The sequence below is a fragment of the Natator depressus genome, chromosome 3 (genome assembly GCF_965152275.1).
Source record: "Natator depressus isolate rNatDep1 chromosome 3, rNatDep2.hap1, whole genome shotgun sequence".
NCBI classification, from domain to species: domain Eukaryota; kingdom Metazoa; phylum Chordata; order Testudines; family Cheloniidae; genus Natator; species Natator depressus.
The window spans coordinates 82,854,030-82,880,027 of NC_134236.1; the positions used below are offsets into that span (position 1 = coordinate 82,854,030).

General features: G+C 39.9%; 1 protein-coding gene across 2 annotated transcripts in view; it reads left to right on the top strand.

Moving 5' to 3' along the window:
• SOBP (sine oculis binding protein homolog) overlaps positions 1–25,998 on the top strand; it is a 142,029-nt gene that overhangs the window by 8,077 nt on the left and 107,954 nt on the right. For both annotated transcript variants that reach the window (XM_074948194.1, XM_074948195.1), the window contains exons 2-4: positions 3,217–3,355; positions 5,339–5,524; positions 19,849–20,000. In XM_074948194.1, coding sequence (XP_074804295.1) covers positions 3,217–3,355; positions 5,339–5,524; positions 19,849–20,000 — 477 coding nt within the window. The remainder of the gene's footprint in view (positions 1–3,216; positions 3,356–5,338; positions 5,525–19,848; positions 20,001–25,998) is intronic.

Sequence of the window (25,998 nt, forward strand, 5' to 3'; positions counted from 1 at the left end):
CACCTCATTGCATCCCTCCACTGACTCCCCCTTCTCTATTACATCAAGCACAAACTACCTGTCTTCACTTTTAAGGCCCATTGTGCTCTATACTCACCTTAACTATAATTTCTTATTTGCTATAGAGACGTAAGACCCCCACATTTGCTTCACCATTGATTGCCCATTTGTCAGATTTTCAGAAGAGTACCATCATGCTGTCCCCCATGCTACCCCTGTAAAATCCACAAGGTCACTACATTATCCTTCTTTACATTTCTCCTTAGAACCCACCCATATCATCATGCCTACAGAAAACTTGACAATGATTAGGCAACTGCTGTGCTGTTTATTCGTAACTCTCTTTTTGTTCCCTTGTGCTCTGTTTGTCAAGTGCACACCATCTTAAACTTTATTATTATGGTTATTACTTATCTGTATTACTGTAGCCCTTAGAACCATGGACCAGGACCCCATTGTGGTAGGTGCTCTACAAACAGAACACAAAGACATAGTTTGTAAGCTCTTTGGGGAGTTTAAGATAAGAAACAACAGATGGATACAAGCAGACAAGGGAATACAAGGAAATAATGAGACAATATTGGTCAGCATGATCGACAGTGGTGTCAGCACACCTGCAGTCTAGCCATGGTCAATTTTTTTTGCAGCCATCATGGAAAAACAGAACCTTAAGAAAAGATTTGAAGAAGGATAATGAGGTGCTTTGTGACTTATTATGGGGACCTCCTTCCAGGAGGGGCAGCATGGCAAAAAACAAGCAGGTGCTTCCAAACTTTGACTGTAAGCTCTTTGAGGCAGGGACCGCATAGCACAATGGAGCCCTGGTCATTAAGTGCTACAACAATACTAATATTAAAATATAATAATCAAAATAAATAAGATGAATTAATTTTGAGTTGTTTTTAATTAAAGGGACTTTAAAAATAATATTTTTAAAAGATTCTTCACTCAGGTTGCCAGTAACACAGGACAAAATCCTACTTCCATTCAAATTAATAGCAAAAGAACAGTTGACTTCACTAGAAATAGGATCAGGCCTTTGGCTTTATTAAAATTAATAGAATTTTAAAATCAGATTTACTTTTCACCATGTTGCTGTATTTTTTGCACTTCACTCAGCTTGGAGACTAGGCTGGTTCAATTTGTCTAGAGTTACTTAACCTCTGTGACAATGTGGGCCATTACTGTCATCTTGGCTGGATCCTAAAGGCTGCAACTAATTTGTATATAGATTTATATGCATTTTAAAGGTAAAGAATAAATGCCTACGGCCTGTGATAAACTGCCAAAATCTTAACAATGGGTTCCCTCCTCACCCCACGAGGGGGTTGTTGCCTACCCCCGCCCCCCAGGACTCCTGCCCCATCCAACCCCCCCCCGCGTTCCTTGATGCCCCCACCCCCAGGACCCCTGCCCCATCCACCCCTCTCCCCTGTCCCTTGACTGCCCCCAGAACCGGGCAGAAGGGTCTCGTGGGCCACCGTAGTGGGTGCCCACCCCTAAGAGGCACGTGCTGGGGGGCGAGGTGGGGAGTCCCGGAGGTGCTTACCTGCGGCAGCTCCCAGGAAGCATCCTATAGGTCCCTCTGGCTCCTAGGGGTGGGGGAGCATAGCTGGGGGGGAGCAGGGGGAGTGGCCGCTCCCCCACTGATCACATCAAAAGTGGTGCCTTAGGCGCCGACTCCCTGGGTGCTCCGGGGCTGGAGCGCCCACGGGGAAAATTTGGTGGCAGAGGTGAGCTGGGGCGGGGAGCGGTTCCCCTGTGGCCGCACCCCCCCCCCCACACAGGTTACCTGCTGCGGCGCAGGCAGCCCTCCTCATGCCCCCCCGCCCCAGCTCACCTCCGCCTCCCTGAGCCTGAGCGGGAAGCCGTCGCCTGCTTCTCAGCCCACCCCAGCTTCCCGCCGAACAGCTGATTCGCGGGAAGCCGGGGGGGGGGGGCGGGCGGCGAAGCAGAGCCAGGCGGCGTGTTCAGGGGAGGAGGCGGAGGTGGAGCGGAGGTGAGCTGGGGCTGGGGGTGGGGCAGGGAGCTGCCGGTGGGTGCTCTGCCTAAGGCGCCACTTTTGGCCAGTTAAATTTAGAACTGGTTCTAAAAGGGCTTCTAAATTTAACAACCGGTTCTAGTGAACCAGTGCGAACCGGCTTTATTTACATATTCCCTGACAAGTGATTGGAAATTACAGTACTCAAAGGTTGAGTTAGTCAACAAAGCATCCACTGGAGCTACTGAAGTTAATTGGGGTTTAAGATAGGATAGAGTTTGGCATCTGGATTCTATCCTGTTAGGTTAGTCTTTCAGGGCTGTGTTTCCATAGCTGCAGTGTAGGAAACCAATGGAAGGCTGCATTTGCAAGGCTATACTTCAGAGCAGGATCCATGGACCCAGTCAGTTCAGAGGCTACATTTTGAGCAAACTTGGTTTATTTAGGTTTCAGAGTAACAGCCGTGTTAGTCTGTATTCGCAAAAAGAAAAGGAGTTCTTGTGGCACCTTAGAGACTAACCAATTTATTTGAGCATAAGCTTTCGTGAGCTACAGCTCACTTCATCTGATGAAGTGAGCTGTAGCTCACGAAAGCTTATGCTCAAATAAATTGGTTAGTCTCTAAGGTGCCACAAGAACTCCTTTTCTTTTTGATTTATTTAGTTTCACTTTCAGTTTCTAGTCAATTTCATTTTCTGGTTCTCCTGCCCTAGCATAATACTGCTGTTTTGGGAATTTCAACATTTCAGGGAAGTTTAATTTAAAAAAAAGTTTTTATTGTGATTTTATTCAATCTGCTGCTTACACACCTTCAGGATCAGTAATTTATTTCAGTTGAAATGGCTGTAGCATAGTGAGATTGATTGCTGGGACAGAAATCTTTGGTTTTTCTGCTGTAATGTTAAATATTTTATGATAGCATGAGACAAACTTTTGTGAATAATATATTCTAAAAACATAACTGACTTCCAATTCCTGAGCAAAAATCATAAACAATCCTCTTTTTTCCTTATTTTCTTTAAATTACAATAAAATAAAATAAATATGTGTATCACTGAGATTTAAATGTATTATATATGATATACTAGATTTGAAAAATGAACATTAGTCTGGAGGAGGTGGAACCAACCTGGCAGTTCATGGTACACTGCAAATAGAATTCGATTTATGCATTCATCTCTTCGTTCCAAATGATTATTGATTACATAAATAAGTAGGCAATTCTTCTCTTTCAGAACTTTGCAGAAAACACTATGAATGAGCTCCTTGGCTGGTATGGTTATGATAAGGTTGAACTGAAAGATGGAGAAGATATTGAATTCAGGAACTACTCTGCAGATGGGGAGAGCCGGCAGCACATTTCTGTTCTCAAAGGTAATGACATTTAATGTTCCTTTGTTCATGCAAAGAAGGATTAACTATCTCAACCTGCCAGAATTGGCTTGCACGGAGATTCATGTTTTGTTGCTTATTCTGCAGCTGATTTAAATATACATCTCTTACAGTGCCTTCCAGTAAGCAGAAAGCAATAGAATACAAGTGTACAACATTTAACAACATAGCAGCTAATATGCTTTTACTAATGTATCTCCAACAGTAACATTTTTTGAGCCAATTGAAACTCATGCACCCAAGATTCCAAGGAGCTGCCAACAAATTAAAAAAAAAAAGAAAAGAAAAGAAATGTGGAAATGTTTTCTTAGCAGTCTGGGTCTAATGAACCGTCCTTCTGAAAAATTGTTGGGCTGAGGCTTTTGATAAGGTCAGATGTTGAACTAGAATGTTCAGAATGTATGGAAGACCCATGAGTAGTATTTATAAAGGTTTACTTAATAATGTTTTTTATTTTAATATATTATTTCCTGAAAGTGCATTAGAAAGGCTTAAGGGGTGGAGCTTGTTTGGGGTCAGCATATCTGGTCCTTCATGTACTGTATATGAATTTGTTCAAAATCTAAACAATGGGATTCAGTCTTTTTGTTCAGCAGTTCAGTTGCTACCTTTTGACTCTTCAGCCACACCAGATGGATAGGGAATTGCAATCACAGTGAAAAGAAGAACATTTCTTCAGAGTAAAAGAGTAGAAAATTGCTGGATCTTGACTTATCCAACAAGAATTTCTCAAAGCTGAGGTAAAAGAGGAAATTACAGAGGCTTTGCACTGTTGAACTGCAACATTTTGCTGCATATATGGCCACCAGTCTCTGGGGTTTCTTTATGGTGGCATGCAGCAGCATTGTATTCAGTGGGTGTTGATATGAATACTGGCACCAAAGAGCCCAATACTGGAGGAGAGGGTGCTAGATAAAAGGTGGAAAAAGTAGAGGTAAGATAAAACAATTTAATTGTATAGACATTAAATGTTTGCAGCCATTAGTTGTATACTGTTATTGGTACAGTAATTAGTATTTGTATTCCATTTAAAATGCAATGTGTGTAAGCCACCTTTAAAATAACTTGTTCCTATGCTCCAAGGTATTTTATTTTCTTCTGACATTTTAATAAACAAACCTTACATGGGATTCTCTACAGCCACAATCTATGAGGAATCAAATTTGTGGCACATTTTAAGAATAAGTCTGCATAATATTTTGCTCACCATGTAAAATAGATAGGATCATATGTATCATTATTAACACATGATACAAGTCATATGTTTTATAGTACAAACAAAGATGGTGAATACCTGTGCCAGGTAGAAATCTTTGGCATACAGAATCTGTAGGGGAAGAAAGTACTTTGCTTTTGTTGTGAGAAGAGGAAGAGCTGGTATTAAATCCTGTTCCTTAGTGAGTTAAAGTACAGCAGAGAAATGCCTGTAAATAAGAGTTCAGGTGTGGTTTTGTATTAAAGAATTACAATTATAACAACATTTAGCAAATATTTTTCTAAAATTTCAATTTTTTTGTTATTTTCTTTATCTTCTTTTCCATTATTACTAGTTATTGGAGAGGAATAAGAGGTTCTCTTATTTAATCAGTCTACTCCTTTTGCATAATTCATCCGCTGACACCACAATCCAGTGTGTGAGGACATAATTCACTGCCATGAAAATAACTGATATCAAAGACAGTGGAGTGTGATGTCACTGAATAAATCGTGCATACTTAGGCCATGTAAAAGAAAGAGAGCCTGATTTTTAAAAACCTTACAGCAAAGTTTAATGCAGTTTTTGACAAAATATTGAAATTTTGCTGGAGCGTTGTAGTGGCTTTTGAAGGAGAAAATATTCTCATTTTTATTATTTGCTCTTTGTGTTGTAGAAACACAATTACATGAACAGATTTGTGAAAATATGTAGGGGCACCTAAGCAACACTTCTGCCATGCTGTATGATTTGTTCTTTTTCTTTTACAGAAAATTCTTTGCCAAAACCAAAATTACCTGAGGACAGTGTTATTTCACCATACAATATAAACACAAGCTATCCAGGGCTTGCCACAGGAAATGGACTTTCAGACTCACCAGCAGGGTCAAAGGATCATGGGAATGTACCCATTATTGTACCATTAATTCCACCACCTTTCATAAAGCCACCAGCAGGTAAATCACATAACAAACATTTCAAAGAATTATAACTATCATAGATTGTGGCTCATTTGTAAAAGCTTAAGTTTAATTTTTTTGAAAGGCTGTCACAGTAGACTTGTAAGGATCCGTAGGTAGGAAGCAGCAGAGTGACTTTATTCGCTAGTATTATTGTAACATTCTTCTCAGTATCATAACGGGCAAAATTCTGTACCTATTTATACTGCTTGTGAAACTCTGGATGTTGAATTATACTGTATCAGCAATTCAACAATATCTGTTTTAAACAAATGATTTTCTTGTATGAAAGAAGTCTTTACATAAATTGATGGAAGATGATTAGATTATAAACAAGGTACACAAAGCATACAACTAAACAAACAAACAGGCAGTATCACGTGTCCTTGCATCAGGCTAACAAGCTCATCCCAGGAAGACTATCTCAGTTCTCACTGAAATTCTGGACCATTGTCCTTTGGGGATTGTATATGATGTAAACTCTACCCCAAGAGATTGTACTGAAATGTTTTAAGAATTCTATGAAATTCTTACCTGGAGCAATTTTTCCATAATGATATTTCTCAGTTAGTTTGAGAAATTATTTATTCCACACTGCCTGCTGTTTACCATTATCTGCTAAAGTAACTGTTGTGGCTACACTGGTATCTATAATTGCTGTTGTTATTTACTGTTGAGCACACTGCAATAATTGGTGAATTTATATAGCAGCAGGCTCAATCCTGCTTCCATTGAAGTTACTGGGAGTGTTGTTGAACTGGGTTAACTTCACTGGGGGTAGAACTGGACCTGGAATGTACTAAATATATATTAGAAAAATCACTATTCCTCTGTTAGAGAATTCAGGAACATGGTGATGTATTTAATTATTAAAGTCCCAGTCATGCAATGGATTCCTGCACCCATACAGAGCCCCACTGACACTGGGCAGAGCAGCTTGCAGGATCAGGGGCCAAGTGTGGAATGGCCTTCTCTACACTTCAACACATTTACAAAAGCTGAATTTAAAAATCCATAATACATAATCTATTTTTGTGTTTAATATTTTATTTGGCTGAAAGCTGATTGTTGGATTCCTGAATTATTTTTTTGCCATTTCATTTTCAGTATTAGAGGATATTTTAATATTTGAAAAAATTTCAAACATATTACTAAATCTCTTCTCCTTGCCGAAAATTTTCCATATATTTTGTACCATTATTGCTAATTACCACAGCTATTTGGGCCCACTCCTTCAGCCTTTGCACAGCAAAATCTCACCCATATGGGCTGAATCTTAAAATGGGGTTAATCTGCCCTTGAACATTTAAACAAGGGCTTGGTATTTCCCAAGCTATCTTCTCTTCCAATTTGATTCAAGACTGAAGTCATAATGCTGAATTTGTGGCAACACTATTATGTTATTCTAACACAGGGCTATGGCATGAATTGTTCATGCTGTCATAATTGATGAATTTAAATAACAGCAATCAAGCAGGAAAAGATAGACTATGCCGTAGAAAAACAAATAACCTCAACCGTAGCAATGGGGACACAGGAAAATATTGGCCAATCAGATTTATTTCTGCGCTTCCCCCATCCACTTACCAAGTGTGTTCAGTATTAGAATCCACCAATAAAACTGGCCTTCAAAGTATTTTTTAAATTTGTTCCTCCCACCATGCTTTTGGTACTTTATGATGTATAAATAAGATCTGAAGGTTGGGGGTTTTTTTAAGGTATTTTCTCACTTTTTGTTGTACCTTTTTTGCCTTAGAAATATTATGATGTCAAGTCTGATCTTTCATGTTCCTGTTTGAGAACTTTTGGTTGTCTTGCAGAAGTGTATCGTGAGCTCTTACACAATCTGAAGGGGCTGGAATATTGAATATGTAACAAAGTTATCTTTTCCCCCAAGTGTTCACTATGCAATAAATATGATTTTTTTTTTTTGAAAACCAAATGAAAACCCAAAGCGTTTTAAATAGTCTGCCCAAATTCACCTCACCTCTCAACTGTTCAACTTTTAATATTAACTTAATAAAATACTAGGTGCTTTTAAAAATTTTACCCCAGGTACAAGTGTGCATGTACAAAACTGAAAAATTATAGAACGCTAGCTGATCAAATATTAATAGCTCCCATTTAAAGGCTCTCACCCCTTACAGTAAACACCTCTGAGAAGGCCTGAGAAGACATGTGGGCCTTATACGGTGTATTGAAGAAGGGCAACAGTCCTGGGATATGGCAGATTGGTGTGGGAAATTAATTCCCGAGTTGATGGCCCTTCACTGAGAATACTCTTCCCCGAGACATTTAATTCTAGACACTATTATCAAGAATACCCCAGCTGACCTGATCTGCTGTGGAAGCATGTTAGAAAAGAAACAGACTCAGCCAGCACCCTAATCATATACGGCTTTGTAGATCAACGTCAAGAACTTAAATTGCACCTGGCAGCAAACAGGAAGTGAGTGCAGTCTTGAGAGAAGTGGTGCAATATGCTTCTTGAGGCTAATGTCCCCAAACAGGTGGGTAGCTGCATTTTGTGCCACCTGCAGCTTCAGAATGATGTTTCAAGTTAGTCCCAAGTACAGCAGATTGAAACAACATGATACCAATAATAAAATTACTTCTTCCTAGCCTTAGAAAAATGTTGTGTTCCACAGAGCAATGTAAAAGGAAAAGAGAATTTATTTCTACACAATAACAAATGATGTCAAAATAACAAAGAACAAGGTATAGCAGCCAGCAACATTACAGAAAAAGAATAATATTTGTACTGGAACCATGATGCTAGTATATAATATACTAACCTGTATTCTGCAGCCTTTAGTCACACACTGAATAGTATTTTCTCAGTTTCAGCTAATAGGATTATTCACATGAGTAGGGGTTGCAGAGTCTGGCCCCAAAATGCACAAGAGAACACATTTCCTTCCCACTGGCTCTACACTTGTAGAGATTTCACTGTTTCAGGTACTCTAGTCACACCAGATATTCTCTTTGGCTCTCTCCCTCTCCAGGTTCTCACAGTGGGGAGCATTAACTCTCTGTGCCTCTGTAGGGCTGATGGAGTTCTAAACACCCAATGCTTCTTCTGTGGGCCATTCTGAACAGCTTGAGGATCCCAGTTGTGTCTCACCCCGAATTGTTCCACTACAGGCAAACATAACCAAGTCCTATTACTCTGCCATTGTTTCAATCTAGAATTTAGCTTATAGGTGCCGGAGTTGCATCCTTGAGCGCTTTTTGCTGTCACTTATTGTCATTTACAGCATTCCTTGTACATCTAAAACTTCCTTTGACTCTCAATCTAAAGGGTAGTGCCTTTCGACAGTTCTTCGACTGCAGCTCCTCATTCTCTCAGATATGGAATTCTGGCCATGTAAAGAACCATCACTTTAGTTGTGTGTATATGTTGGCAACATCAACATTTCCCATTAGATTATGTGCTCAGTTTCGATCCAATCCCAAACCCATTGAATTCTGTAGGAACCTTTCCACTGACTTCAATGGACATTGGATTGGATCCTTATTGCCTGGCCTCATGGTCCAAATGGAGGTACAGAAATGCCCCACCCTAAAGGGAGCTTTTGGAACACAGTTGTTCCACAAGAAAAGGGGAACATTGCCACTGTGCCACCCCTTGTATTGGGTGCAGTGTGTGCTACCAACCAGTCCATGTGGGGCCGGCTATGTGAGGGAGGGGGGCAGAGTCTTGGCCCTTTCGGGAGGGGGTGCAGCAGCACGGGAGTAGAAGGACTGCCATTGTGCCTGGGGCATGCACAGAGGTGCAGGGAATAATGTTCCTTCCCTCACCCTCTTCTCTATGCCTCTGGTTTACAGAATAAATCAGTTATTTTAAGTAGCTTTGACTCTGCTCAAACAATAGCTGGCTCCCTGCTATGCTGCACTGAGTGGGGAAGCAGTCATCAAGGGGAGCAGTGAAAGGGAAGGAGGACTGCTTCTGAGCTGACCTAGCATCCAAAGGGCAAAAATACAAGGATAAAATGATCTCCTATTCACCCCCCACCCCCACAACAATAATTTGTATTTTTTTGGGAGGGATCTTAAGTCCTCCAAGCCCTAGAACAGTGCCAGCTCTGTTCCTCTGCACCTCATTTCTTCACTTGGTAATTTCAAAATTATAAGGACTGCTGTTGCACTGAAAGGTTTGCAACAATCAAGGCACTTTTTTAAAAAAAGTGATGTATAATGTCTGACGCTACAAAACTGTTATTACTGTTATTGGGGCCCAAAAAATACCAGAGTGAAGGAGGTAAGGTCTCCTGAGGCCAAACAAAAGCATTTCTAATATCTGGGTCCTGTAAAGTAAGCATGTTTAGATTTTGGAAGTGACATTAAATCAGATTATAAAACTGTATGTTTGAAAAAAAGTCAAGAAAAGTTGGAACAAGGAAATGTTATGTTTGAATGCTAAGATGAATAATTAAGAGAGGTATTTTCGAAAGAAATGAGCTATATTATTTATCAGAGCTGGATATTTGAATGGAAGTTTACAATTTTGTTACAAGTACAAGTGCACTTAGATAACTCATTCTCATTATTATTATAACAGAGTACCATCAGTGTGCAATACATAAAAGTAGATATTAGTTCTAGCCCTAAGGACTCTCTAGAAGTGTGTGCTGTAAAAATGATCAAGATTCAAATGCTACAGGAAGAATTTAGAAGTCTGGGATGAATTTTAAAATGCTTTCTATCCAGGGTTTATAAACTTGGTTGTAAAATTAACTCCAAGATTACCTCTCTAAATTCCCCATGGTCCCATTGCTGTATTCCCAGTCCTTCTGTCCTTATTCAGGCACAGCTCAATAGCAGTTTTGCTTAAATAACAGCAGCAGGACTAGCCCTAATGTTATATACTGAGGTGGTTTCAATTTTAGTGTACTCTGGCTCCCAGGTCATTATTTTTCAACTCTTATTCCTTCTTCTGATTTCATTTGACACTGATCTGAGCAATGTTTTACTATTTTTCCTATGGCAGGTTTAACTTTCTAACAAGTCCACAACCATGATTCTTCTTGTGCTTACTACTTGTTTTCCTCTTGTTTTCTTTGTTTGAAATTATTGTAGTCTATTAATCTATTTTCTTCTCTGTGTGACTGAAGGGAATTAACCAAAGGCTTCTCTGGACTCCTGAGACTGATCGAGAAAGGTTGCAAAATGACTCAGTGTCTCTGAAAATTGTGTGTGTATTTGGAAGGGCTGTGTTGATGGAGTTTGTTAGGCTATTTTGTCCAGTGGGCCAACACTGGACATTTGTACCTGCCTGCTACCATTGCTGGTTTTCACCTCCTTTGTATTTTACAACTAATATTCCTTTAGTGTGAACAGGCATCCTGTTCCCACTTGAATTTTTTCACCATTTCCATGTGGTACATATGTACTGTCCAGTAGCATCAATGTAGCTTTTATAAGTGTCTATTTGTTATTTATCCACATTCATTTTTTCAGATACAATTATCTAGCTTTCAGTGATAATAGGTTGTTTTTATGTTGTTTTAACATGCCACTGGTTACCAATCTTCTCTACTTCCAGCACCATGTCAATGCTTTTTGCTCTCTTTGGACAGCAGAGTGTTTTTCCTTTGTGCCAGAAAGAAAATCGTAAAGTCCACACATGCACTGTAATAGCATGTGATGAATAAGAAGGGAGTTCCCACACTCCTTTTGTAATCTGTGCCTATGTGCTTGCATGCTTAAAACCTGCCCACATGCCAGTATACATTTGTGTTATGCATTCAGTTCTTATTGAGCTATATATGAAAATATGCCTCGTAACTCAGGCATAGAAAATAGAGAGAAGCAGTGGTTTCCCAAAACAACTTTTAAAAGAACTGGGACACTCCATTTTACCAATTTTTTTACCATTTTGCCTACTTCAAGAGATTGACTTTCAAAAGGAAACATTATAGAGTCACTGTAGTGATTACACAGCTACAGTTGTAACAAGCTTTCCATTACAAGCCATTTCTCTGATTTCCCTCTCATAACTGTTTTATAAAGCTGCTTTCAATACCTGAAATTTGTCCAGCATGTCATCCAGTCACAGGGTCAGTGCTTAGATATGGTGGTGATGGATGTCCTAGAAAAACCTCCGATTTTTTTTTTTTAAATTGAGGTTAGTCAGACAAGACATTTTAAACATATGAGTGTGCAAAATTATTTTGGAGGAGTCTGACTTGGGAATATTTTATCTCAAAAGCTGCTTGGTATGGAAAATCCAAATTGGTTTTATTTGCTTATCCTCAATGGAAAGCTAGTGTTTTTGGATTGAAGAACTCCAGAATTAATCATTATGTAAATTCTGGCAGGCCCCAGTACAGCTAATAAAATTTGATTTTAACCCTTTAGATGCTAGAGAATCTAAGATTTCATTCTTTAAAAAAATAAGTTTTTGTCCTTTTCATTGCAAAAAATAGTCTTGAAAAAGGGTAAAAAGGTTGACTGTGTGCCCCAGTGAATTAAATAAAATTCATGGTTCTCTCCCAGCCAGGGGCTAATAGGATGCAGCAGGAGATCACTTGTGCTCATTAAATGTAGTTAGGCTCCAAATTCCTTTAAAGGGCAAGCCTCTGGCTTGTAGGTGGAGCATTGAGGAGAGAAAGAATAGGAAAACAGAGAAAAGGAAGGTTTCAGAGTAGTAGGTGTTAGTCTGTATCTGCAAAAAGAAAAGGAGGACTTGTGGCACCTTAGAGACTAACAAATTTATTTGAGCATAAACTTTCGTGAACTACAGCTCACTTCATCAGATGCATTCAGTGGAAAATACAGTGGGGAGATTTATATACACAGAGAACATGAAACAATGGGTGTTACCATACACACTGTAAGGAGAGTGATCAGGTAAGGTGAGCTATTACCAGCAGGAGAGCGGGAGGGAGGGGGAGGGTGGGACCTTTTGTAGTGATAATCAAGGTGGGCCATTTCTAGCAGTTGACAAGAACGTCTGAGGAACAGCGGGGGGAGGGGGAATAAACATGGGGAAATAGTTTTACTTTGTGTAATGACCCATCCACTCCCAGTCTTTATTCAAGCCTAAGTTAATTGTATCCAGTTTGCAAATTAATTCCAATTCAGCAGTCTCTCGTTGGAGTCTGTTTTTGAAGTTTTTTTGTTGAAGAATTGCCACTTTTAGGTCTGTAATCGAGTGACCAGAGAGATTGAAGTGTTCTCCAACTGGTTTTTGAATGTTATAATTCTTGACATCTGATTTGTGTCCATTTATTCTTTTATGTAGAGACTGTCCAGTTTGGCCAATGTACATGGCAGAGGGGCATTGCTGGCACATGATGGCATATATCACATTGGTAGCTGTGCAGGTGAACGAGCCTCTGATAGTGTGGCTGATGTGATTAGGCCCTGTGATGGTGTCCCCTGAATAGATATGTGGGCACAGTTGGCAACGGGCTTTGTTGCAAGGATAGGTTCCTGGGTTAGTGGTTCTGTTGTGTGGTGTGTGGTTGCTGGTGAGTATTTGCTTCAGGTTGGGGGGCTGTCTGTAAGCAAGGACTGGCCTGTCTCCCAAGATCATCATACCATCATAGGGCCTAATCACATCAGCCAAACTGGACAGTCTCTACGTAAAAGAATAAATGGACACAAATCAGACATCAAGAATTATAACATTCAAAAACCAGTTGGAGAACACTTCAGTCTCTTTGGTCACTCGATTACAGACCAAAAAGTGGCAATTCTTCAACAAAAAAACTTCAAAAACAGACTCCAACGAGAGACTGCTGAATTGGAATTAATTTGCAAACTGGATACAATTAACTTAGGCTTGAATAAAGACTGGGAGTGGATGGGTCATTACACAAAGTAAAACTATTTCCCCATGTTTATTCCCCTTCCCCCCCGTTGTTCCTCAGACGTTCTTGTCAACTGCTAGAAATGGCCCACCTTGATTATCACTACAAAAGGTCCCACCCCCCTCCCCCCACCCCCCTCTCCTGCTGGTAATAGCTCACCTTACCTGATCACTCTCCTTACAGTGTGTATGGTAACACCCATTGTTTCATGTTCTCTGCGTATATAAATCTCCCCATTGTATTTTCCACTGAATGCATCCGATGAAGTGAGCTGTAGCTCATGAAAGCTTACGCTCAAATAAATTTGTTAGTCTCTAAGGTGCCACAAGTCCTCCTTTTCTTTTTAGAGAAACGGAAGGTAGGCACTGCTACTGAAAGGCTTGAGTGGGAAAGAGCCTGGAAGGCTAGGAAACATGTCTGAAGAGAGGGACTCAGGAAGGACAGGGAATGCCAAAGTTCATGGCTCCCCTCCTATTCTTCCCATTGGTTTCTCTGAAGATGTAGCTCTTTCTGTACCAGATCACAGGTACAGTTTCCCCATACCATTTTATGCAGGTGTAACCCTTTCAGTGCTGGAGCACAGATACCACTTCTGTAGCTTACTCAGTCCCTGCAGATGTAACCTTTTAAGTTCCAGGTCCAAAACATTACTTCTCCAGACATAACCCTTTCAGTGCCAGAACTGCATAGCCCTAGCCAGTTTAGAAACTCTTCTTGCAAAACAGTTCAGGTTAAAAGAATTTACAATCTCACTAGGCTGTAAATTCCCCAGGTTGAATGGAGTTCAAGGAGTTTATGAAATGAAATCCTTTGGACCTATAGGCGCGGGAACTAGGTGTGCTGGGGGGTGCTGGAGCACCCCCAGGTTTTACACGGGGTCCCAGCTGCTGACTCCGTTCCTGGGGCTCCATTCCTGGCCCCGGGCCCACCCCCAGCTGTGGCCCCAGCCTCAGCTACCTTACCCCTGGCCGGGTCCCTCCCTCCCGGAGACATGGCCCTGCTCCCGGCCCCAGCTTGGGGGGTTGGTGGGGCAGACAGGGTAAGGGGGCTGGCTTTCAGTGCCCCCACTATTAAAAGTGTTCCAGCGCCAATGTTTGGACCACCTGCACAGAGCTCATTGCAGGATCAGGGCCATTAACTGCATTTAGTTTCCCAAAATTCTTGAAACTAGAGTTAGGGTTGTAAGTGCAGATCGGATAACTTAAAATAACATTATTAGAATGTTGTAGTCATAAACTGTGAATAAAACGAGCAGGATTTAGCACCAGAATCTTAGGGAATTCATCCTGCTAATACAATAGGTATTGCTTGTTTGCCTGGATTATGGGTCAGAGCTATAAAGAAAGGATTTACTCTTATTATTCTTGGTTGCTTTCTGTTCCTTCCCCCTTCCCTTCCCCCCCACCCCACATATTATGACTGCTGTATATATAACAGGGATTCGCCAAAACTGCTACTTGGTGGCTTTAAGAAGGACAATTTTCGATAGCTCCTTCACATTGGTTTGAAGGGAAAAACAAAACCAACCAATACAAAATCCCCAACACCATTCTGCTTAATTAAGACCTAAAGAGAAAGTGCAAACTTTTGATGCTTAATTGAAGCATGCTCTAGCCTGATGCATATTTAGTTATTATAATATGATAATTTTATCTTGTACAAACTGCTCCCTTTGGGAACATGATTTAACACTGAAAACATACTGCGCTTATTGTATTGTTCATTATGAAAAATACAGAGGCTAAGAACCATAAAGAGATGTATATAAGCACTATATGTGCAGCAGTTGCAGGGAGCACTCTTTCAGCACGTAATGACATAACCCAGGGGCAGAAAAACACAAGATTGGAACTCCCAGAATAACTTTTCTGAAGAGCTGAGATCTCACTAAAATAGAGGCTGGAAATTCAGATCTCGAGCAGTAAATGAAATAAATGTGTGGTTCTAATACCTGGTGTGTTTATAGAAAACATCCGTGTGGATGTTCTGCTGAAAACTCACTTGTTACTACTTACTTTGTGCTAAGTCTTGCTTGTCTGATACCTGTGAATACTGTCATTACCTTTGATAAATGTTGAGTGTAAAGTATAGTGGTATTGCTCAGCACCTCTAAAGAGGTGCTAAACACCTGGCAGGAATGGACCCCATGGGAGTAATACAGAGTTGGCAAAACAACTGAAGAGTTTCCAAAATTAACTTTATCTTTGTCTTACCAACTGTAAAATATGATGATATGAAGGCCAGCTCTGCACTACAGACGTTACTATCATACCTGTGTCAGTCAGGGGTGCTCTGAGGTGTGATTCCTGACCAACAGAGCTGTACTCACAAAAGCCACAAGTGTAGATGCAGTCATGCTGGCAAAATTGTGGTTTTGCTAGGATAGCATATTTTGCACAAGTGGTCTGAAATAAACGAGACTGATACAAAATGCAGTTTTGGCAGCATACATTGTGTCCATACGAGGAGCACTTTGTCAGTATAATATACTGGTATAGTTACACTGGAAACATGCTCATTGTAGACCAGGCCTAATATAATCATATAAAATAATATAATGTAATCATATAAAAGAATTTTGGAAAAGATTGAGGATAGACAAGCCTCCTGAACATGTTCAGTTTTAGAGTCCCTTCTGCGTTCTTGCTGTAAATTCTTGTCACTGAGTGTGCTAGATAGTATATATTGATACATTTTTCTAACAGAAGGGCAAGTGTCTGGTAAATATAATTCTGAAGAATTTAGTCTTAGTATGAAATGAAGGTCTGTGAAAAAGTTATGGGAATCTTGACTTAGACTTAAACTACACTTTTTGGAGCATTCCAGTTTCTTTTTAGAATAAGACAAAAAAACAAACAAACAAACAAACTCTGTTTCTTACTATACAAAACCTTAATTGATATTTTTTGGTTTATTTCTCAGTGCCTTTGGTTTGTAATTACAGAAGTGGCTGAACTATTAGCTGTTTTAAAAGTTGTACTCTGCTTGTTCAACCATTAAGGTTAATATACTGTCATGTAAGGTTCCTATTAAATATTTTCACAAGCTCAGTACAGTCTTGTAACTGATGAAGAAGAGGAAAATATGTGCACAAATCAGGAACTTTAATCTGGCCCCCAGCTTTCATCCACATATCCTGCCACATAAGCCACAGCACTTGGCTCTGCACCTGTCCTGATTTTATCCTGTGTACCTTTATCTGTCAGCCCTACTCGCTCAAAGCTAAAGAAATACATTGTTTTAGAACCGAGATTCTCAGACTGTGGTCTGTGGCCCACCCATTGGTGGTCCATGGAGAGCTGATCACATGGCACTGGCTCCTTTACTTACTTATTTCCACCTGGTAAATTGCATTAAGAGAAGTTAAAAATACATTATATACTTTCTTAGGGTAAGATTATGCCTTAAGGTACAGCCCTGAGCAAAGGGTGATGCCTTAGCTGCACTGTCCCAGGAGACATGTGCTTCAGAGATCCCTGAGCCACAGTTCCACCACTGCTGTTTGGAGCGTGGGAGTGTTTTACTAGTCCTTTACGGATGAAGCATACACTCTCGCCTTGTACCCAGCTAGTTTTGATGGGCAGCTTGTAGTGGGATTTATTTAAGACAGAGGAGGACAGTATATATATGGGAGTGGGCAGCTCCTATTCTTCCCTCTCTGCCAGGAGCTGAATGCAAGGCCTTACGTGGCCCCACAAGGAGGTACAGGAGAGCCTTACTCCACCTGCATGGCTGCAAAAAAACAGAGTACAGCTGAGCCCCCCAGGGTTACTTTTCTCGTGGGAACAATTGCTGTTGTTGCCACAAGGATGTTATGTGATTGTAAATGGGTGGATAGGTGATCTTCCTGATCACCAGCGAGAGTGTGTTTGTTCACAGACAGGTGGGTGAGTGGTCCAGGAGACATTCTCTCTATTAAGATGTGGCCCACACTATGGAATAGTTTCAAAACTCATGTTTTGGAATTTTGTGCTCATTCGTTAAGTCCACATTGTTACAGAACCTATCTACTTTGGAAGTGAGTGCTCCCAGCAATTAGCCTTTTTGAAAGTAAGCTCTGCTCTCAGGTGGTGAGTTCCCCCTTTCAGCTCTTCTCTGCATTAATGAAGGTTGTTGCAAAAGGGAGCATCCGCACCTCTTCCATTTTCGGGCGTTGTAGAACAATCTAAGAGTTAATACTCTTAAATTGGTAGGGGAAAATATGAAGTACATTCAGTGACTTTAATGTTGCACATTACTGTTTTCAGGTGCAAGAGGTTTTTCTTTGTTTTTATTGCTTCCCCGGCTCTTCTCTTGCCAGGTAAATTCAACTGGGCAAAATGATGCCTTCTAAAAGGAACAGGTTCACTAAGGTGGGAAAGGAGTTGTACTCTCTCAGAAACAATGCCCTTTCTAAGGCATACTGACCTCAGTGGGGGAGCATGATGGAAAGAGCTTCTTGACTCACCTTTGAATAGATGTACTTAGTACTGCTGCCAATACAGCTCTGCTGGTTCACAGGGCAGGCCCAGGGCCATGACAACGCTAGGCAGCTCCTATTGCCAGTCTGCACTCCAAAGCATCCTGCGGCCAAAATTATAACTGCCCCCAGTGTGAGCTTCTTGAACCCATGCGTGGCTGGCTATAATTCGGCCCAAAGTAATTTGATTTCTGTTGATGTCAAATATGTTAGAACATTTGAGATTTTGGCAAATCCCACTCTAAAGAGTAAGTGCTAAAATGTCATAATTATAGCATATTAAACACAAATCTACATTATGGCTTGGCCTTAAATATAGTTTTAAAGGTGTACAGTCTGATTCAAATTAAAAGGTCAAGTTTTTTACATTGTACAATTTTATTTGTAACTATAAAGCACAACACAATTTGTGGAAGGAAAAACATTATTAAACTGGCAGTATTTACTCTGCTAAGGTGAATAAAATGCAGCATGTAGTTCTGAGTTACGATAGCCAGGGGAAGGAGCCAAATCACTCGACTAAAAATTAGTTTGCCAATAATTTTGCAGAATGATGACAGCATTGCTTCAAAACAAATCCTTTACAGGGAAATGGGATGACTGCATGGCTGGCTCTCTGAATCATGAACTTCCCATCACTCCTGGACTGCAAATTGCTTTAACAATTAATCTTTTGGGGATTTCCCCCCCGCAGAAATCAGACAATAGTTATTATCAGTGACTGAAAGGTCATGTTGTCTAATGGACTGGATATAAGAATAGAATCCTTAGTTCTAAATCATGGGTTTGCCATTGATTTATTGTATTGCTTTGTACGAGTAACTTAACTGTTCAGTTTCCCCTTCCATAAAATGGGGATAAGACCTCACAGATCTCACAGTAGCGTTGCCAGGATTTGAAGATGAAAAGTGCTGTGTAAGTCTTATTATTATGGGGAATTTTCTTGCACTTGACTATATGAATCCAATTTAAAGCAACAGTCTAGGTACTTCCATACTCTAGATAGAGAGGAACAACTGTAGGTAACAGCACAAAGAGCTAGTGACAAAGAATGTAATTGGGGAAAGAAGTTGGAGGCTCCAGAGAACTGAAATGGTTAAATCAGTACAAGATGGTTGCTAGAAAATATTTATCAAATTAGAATAGAGACATGAAGAATACCGGAAAGAGAATGAGGACTATGAGGTGAGGAAAATGGCATTGAGTACAAAGCTGCACTCACTTTCTTTTGAATGATTGAAATGATCTCCCTAAAATTCAGGGAAATAACACCAAAATTAATGTAAATATTAAAAAGTTAAATCTCCACGTACATGTCAGAAGAACTCAAAACAGGGTCAAATAGCACATCTTAGAGAACTTTTGGTGAGTTAAAATGTACTCAACCATTATAAGAATCACTTTGCAGATTTTAGTATCACAATTAGGCAACTCCCCTCTCATTCAAATATGTATTTTTGTGTCAATCTTACTCAGAGAAAACCTCCTCCCATTCTCTTCTAGTCATTATTTGGAATCAACACCCAAATGGGATATTTCCTTTTCCTTCCTCACATCCCATTTAGAATCCTGTTTGTAAGGGCCCTCATTACATTGCTCTGGTGCAGTAGCTTCCATGAGTATTTTATCATCTAGCTGCTGAGCAGAATTTTTCCGAGGCTCTTGATAATGGATTTTAAGTAACGGGAATATAACAGCATTAGTTACATTGGTCTTTAGTGTTGGTTACTGGTTTAAAAAATACAGTTAGGCACTTTCTTAAACATGCTAAAAAGCCGAAAGGCCCTCCAGAGCTTTTCAGTGATGCATCATTTTTTAAGATAACCTTTTCCATCCATCTCAGAAGTTCTGCCAGTCTCCTGGTCTGATTGGCACAGGCTACCAGCTGCCTAGGGAACAAGTAGTTAATCACAAGCCTGCCTCTTTCTGCTCACAAAGAGTGAGGAAGGCAAAGTTACTGCAATAGAGTTCTGAGGTTAAGTGCATAGATGTCTGATTGGGTGTTTGCATCTGATATAAACATTATTTTTATATTTTTGTTGTAGAAGATGATGTGTCAAATGTACAAATAATGTGTGCCTGGTGCCAGAAAGTGGGAATCAAGCGCTATTCCCTGAGTATGGGAAGTGAAGTGAAATGCTTCTGCAGTGAGAAGTGCTTTGCAGCTTGCCGAAGAGCATACTTCAAGAGAAACAAGGTAAGAGAGCCAAAGAAAGATGTAACCCTACACAGGCCTAGCTCAGGTCTCATTTCATAGCTAGCAAAAAAATATTTTTTTGGGTTCTTATGGTTTTGTCTGTTCCCTTTACCTTTCCATATGTATTGTCTGTTGGACTATCACCCCTTACTAACGTGTAACCTGTTTTCTCAGTTTCCTTCAGCTTGATGCCTGAGTTTTGTGAGGGTGGATGAATTTAATTAGACTATACTAATAATGCACTATAAAATAAGAATTATGGTTCTGCTCTGGAATCTTATTATATTTGCTCTATGTGTAAGACTAGGGGAGGGATCTTCACAGCTGTGCATAGGGAGGTAGACCTACAAGTCTTACTTTTGGTAGGTGGCTATATCTTGTGCAGCTGAAGTCAAGAGAAGTTTTGTCATTGATTTCAGTGGCAGCAGGATCATTGGAGATGGCATATGCAGTTAGGGCCTGACCCAAAGTGCAGTGAAGGCAATGGGAGTCTTTCCATTGACTTCAGTGAGCTTTGGATCAGGACCTTAGTTTCATGCTTTTAAAGTTTATCTTTAAATGTAAACAATTATGGACTTATTGCTTTAAAAAAACTCAGACATTTTGGTGTTTTGTGTGGGGTAAGCAGTGACAAAACCATCTATCATAGCATGAGGATGTTTCCAATAATCTGAAAGATCATTTATCTCAAGTTAAAATGGAATTCTAATATTGGCTTGGTTTCCCAAAGTGAAATGACACAAAAATTATTCTAATCTGTAAAGTGCAGTGACTGAAGTTGCCCTGTAGTTTATTTTAGCAGCTGGTTTGTGCAGCAGAATATAGGGTGTTTCTGTTTTAAAAAACAAAAAGGGAACACCGCTGCAAAACACACCAACTGTTACAAAAAATAGCTATGGCAGTTTGTTACTTATTAGTGTAATAGAGGAGTCCTTGGGTGAGACTCATTGATCTAGACAGCTTTATTTATTCATAAAATCCTTCACATTTTTGTTTCTTAAACCTACATATTTTACCCTTGTGCTGCAGAACATTTGAAGTCTGTCATCTTAAAAATAATCCCCCCCCCATCTGATATTTGAATCTATAGTAAAAAAATAAAATGGATTTTAGATGCAAGAAACATTGTAGCTTCAAATTACCCTCCTTTATAAATTTGGGTCACATCATTCTCTCCCCCCCCCCCCCCAAAAAAAAAAAAGAAAGAAAAAAGTCTAAAGAATTAGGTTGCAAAAATCAGCAGAGTGGAATTTTAGTGGCAGTCTTTGAGAATCAAGCTCATAATGTTTACTGGAGCAGATAGGCAAGTTAAACAATCATGTGGAACCTTCTGTGAAGTGTAGTGTTTATCTCTTTTTATTTGGAGGATGTGGGGTGGGTAGGGAGAAATGCACCGAAGATACTCCACATTTTGACATGAAAATAGTAAATTTCTTTCATGTAAGATGATTTTTAGAATTGGATGTTCAGATCATGGACAGTGAAGTACCCCTCTGTGTGTGTGCGCGCCACACATGCTGTAAGCTTTCTGGGGTAATGAAGGATCCAGTCCTGCACTCCTTATTCAGCTGCAACTCCCCTGGCTTCCAGTGACAGGATTTACTTGAGCAAGGAAGCACACAGGAACATAGGAATTGCCAGTTGTCCATCTAGTGCAGTACTGTATGTCTGACAGAGGCCAGTACCAGATGCGTTAGAGGAAGGGGCAAGAAATCCTGTAGCGGACAATTATGGAATTACTAATCCACAGTGGGGCCTAAAACCCATGTGTTAGTCTTTGGCTTATGCCATGAAGCAGGGGGCTTATATCCCATCTAAAAAACCTTTTAAAAAGATTCTACTTAATGTAGTTGTGGATGTTGTCATTATCCATATCAGTGTGTCATCCCGTTATGACTTAGAAAATAGGATCCAATTATATTTTGTGGCCATAAGAGAGACAGATTAATCATGTATTATGTAAATAAATATTCCCTTTACCAGCTTTAAATTTGTTGCCTGTCAGTTTTGTTGGATGTTCCCTTGTTCATGTATTATAGGAAAGGGTAAAGGGAAGTGCCCAATATACATTCTTTGTACCATTCATTCTTTGCATCAGATATGTTGTTATATCACCTCTGTTTGTCTCCTCTGTAAACTAAACAGTCCCAAATATTTTGAATCTCTCCTCAGACAGAAACCTCTGCATACCTCTAACCCTCTTCTATAGATCTCAAGAACAAAAGAAGTTCTTATTCTTTTAAATGGACATTTCACCATAATAAATTGCTCTACGCTTTTCTCAAATAGGTCACAGCAGTAACTGATTTTCTTCTGTAAATATTAAGGATCAACATGTGTCCTACTTTCCCATTTGCCTTGAGGAATTAAGACATGGCAAGGCAACACAATTGACAGCATTTGGATCATTGCATAAAAGCCTTCTTTAAGTTAAAGGACCAAATTCCACCCTCGGTTACACCTGTGAGAGCCTGTGGCTGCATGAGTGAATCTGAGACCTGAACCTGGCCCACACATTATTTTAAATCTAGAACTTTCTATCACCTCTATATTCATGGTGTCCCATATGAACAAGCACAGGATGCAATACTCAGGGAATTTTAATGCTGCTATTGAAGTTAGGCAGGTTCAATAGAGTTCAGCAGGCCCTTATTATTTTTCACTTCACTCTAGCTAATAGAACAGGATTTTGAGAAACACGGCACAAGATCAAAGTCATAGAGTTTAAGGCCAGAAGGGCCCACCAGATCATCTAGTGTGACCTCGTGCATACCATGAGCCAGTGCTTAATTTGTGTCGAGGCTTGAGCCCTGGCACCTCTGGGCTTGCCATGTCAGTTATGAAAGTTAAAAAAAAAAATCGCTTGATCCCTGGAAGCTAATTGTTTGAGTTTCAGCATCTCTTTCATTACAAATTAAGCACTCCCATTAGCCCACAGTATCACTCAGCACCCGTGCACCTAACCCAACAACCAAAATTAGACCAAAGGATCACAGCCCGCAGAAGACTATTGTTATGTGCAAGGCAGGCAGAGAATAGGAGGGACTGAGGTGGACCAATGCCCTATGCCCCTGCAATTGCAGGGAATTGATTAAATGAGATATCCCCAGTTAATCCCAGCAAGAGATGCACTCTATGCGCTGCAGTGGAAGGTGAAAAACCCCAAGGTCACTGCCAATCTGGCCTTGGGGAAAATTCCTTCCTGACCCCTCTTAAGGTAATCAGCTAGATGCTGAGCATGTGAGCAAGAGCCAGCCAGCCAGCCAAGCACCTGAGAGAGAATGCTTACAGAGAGCACTCTCCCACACTGTCCAGTGTCCTGTCTGCCATGATGGCCATCCCTGATGCTTCAGAGGAAGGAGACCAAAAACCCCACAGAATACATTGCAGGCAAAAACATCCCTTCCTGACCCCTGCAGGTGACTGGCTGAAGTCCTGCCATAAAACATAAACTGAAAGGGACCCCCACGGCTCTCAAGTTTTGCCCCGCTCCGCACATCACAAGCAACCCCGTCATGCAATCCCACTCATAAATTTGTCAGCCCTCTCTTTAAACTCATTACATTGTTTGCCCCCAGAATTCCTACTAGGAGGCAGTTCCAGAACTTCACTCCTCTGATGGTTAGAAACCTTCATCCAATTTCTGGCCTGAATTTGTTCATGGTCAGTTTATATCCATTTACTCGTGTGCCAACATTGTCTTTTAGTTTAAACAGCTCTTCACCTTCCCTGGTATTTACAAGTAACAAGGCTGCAAAAGTTTCAGGTATACCCAATGACCTTTTAAACTCTTATTACTAGTCTGGCCATGTACCTGTCTTCTCCACGAGTCTAATGTTTATTTATGTATTTGAAAAGTTACACCACTCTACAGCTTCTCATTTTTCAAACAGGAGTAAAATGGTCACATTTCACCTGCCTTATGCATGTTTTAAACAGCATATCTTTGCAACAATATAGTGTTGTATTACAATAAATATGTACAGCTGCTGTATTTCAGTGAGCTGATAGGACTTTGTGGTCATTTCATTTAAGGCTTGAATTTCCTAATGGATTGTATTAAGCAGTCTTCCCCGCTCCCACCCTGGCTAAGAACTGCTATAATAAGCACTTGTTTAAAACTGTAGGACTGTTCAAACAGTAAAGAATAAATCATCATTCACGTCTCAAAACATTATAAAATAATGATGCAAGTTATACACATCTTAATACCAATTGCTGCATATAGAATTAAGATTATCTCAGCATTTAAATGAAACAAAAATCCTCTCCAATACATTTGGCAAATGTAGGCTCTGATGCGCTGCACTCTTTACAAATTCCCAGTTGGGTTAAATTCTGGGAGGAAACCAGCTGAAAGCACCTATTGAATGAAATCTATAAGGAAGGCACACAAACTCTACAAAAGCACCATTAATGTGCAGCTGTATGTTGGAGGTACATAGTTGCATGCACACTACAACACCACCTGCACCCCCACATGTACTATTCCTGCCAAGAGTTGCAATAGTCTGGATAACAGGAATCATTGCTAGACTATGGAATGGACTTACATTGCTGTATGCCCAAGTCATGGGTATGTATTGATTCTCCATGAATTTTGTCACAGAGGGCTTTTAGAACAGCAACACCTGGGTAGCAGTCCTCAACCTTGTGCTCCAGCAGCAGTGCAGGTATATATGACAGATAAATATAGAGAGACCCAACCACAATATGTCTCTTGTCTAAATTACTACTAATAAATGAATAAAAGAAAGTTCTGTATTTTTTCTACCCCTTTAGGCAGAGAGATTAAATGTTTAGATTGTTTCTGCATCTGAACTCTTGTTCCTGTTTTGTCTGCTATACATAGTCAAATGTACACAGTGAACTAGTGCATAATGATAACCTGTTGTGCATAATAATACCAATTAAAAGCAATGTTGCAAGAAAGGGAGTTTTTCATACTACTGTTTGTAAATGAACAGATTTAGGGTTAAAGCTGTTCCAGTGCTCCCTTCTTTCATGATAGATTTCATTCTATCGACTAGCCAATGTAAGTCCAAGAATCACAGCAGCACATTGCAAACCCACTGGCCCACAAGTTTCAGGATATTACATTTAAAGAAAATATTGAATTCATAATTAGACCACTGAGTCTGAAGCCTGAGAAGATTAATTTTTAAAATCAGTTTATTGAATCAATGGGTCAGAAAACAAATTTATTATGACCCAATGGCTCTACCTAGAATGAAGACTGAATTCATACAGGTTACAAGATCCATACATAGATATGTTAGAGACTGATTTTCTTGATTTGACTAGGGTATTGGAGAGAGAGTGAGTGCAAAATTGTCAGGCAGTTTATTACACTTGACCTTGTTGCTGCTTTGCACTGCCTTACAATCAGGAAAAAAAGATGATAAATGTTTTTGTTTACAGCGTAATCAAATCTCACTTCTACAAACAAACAAAGAAACATAAATCAAAAACTAAAAGTTTGTTGCACAAGGAAATGTAAATAATTATAATTTTCTCTCCTTGTGCGGAATACTGATCTACAATACCTGAAATGAATCAGTAGCACAGGTAGCCAGGTAACTTGCCTAGTGAGGCTCATATGGCATTAAAAACATGTCTCCCTTTTCTAGCCCAGAGGGCTGTAATACATTCAGGAGACAGAGGAGTCAGACATGGCATCATTCTACAAGAGAGAATCCAGCTTTACTCCTCCCGCCACTTGAAGGTGGAAGGAATGGCAAGTGGTATTTCCATTGTAGTATTGGAATGAAATGCTGAAGATGATGCATTTTGTACTATGGGAATTTTTGTCTCAGTTGTGTAGTGAGAATTAGTGTCAGCAAAACAATTGGGGCCGTCAAAAGTAATACACATTTATCTAGTGCTGAGTAATATTACATTAGATAATTCTTTTCACTTTCAAATTGTGTTGGCTAATTAATGTATACCACTATATGATTAAAATACACAGAACTCTAAGTAAACAGACTATTGTTTG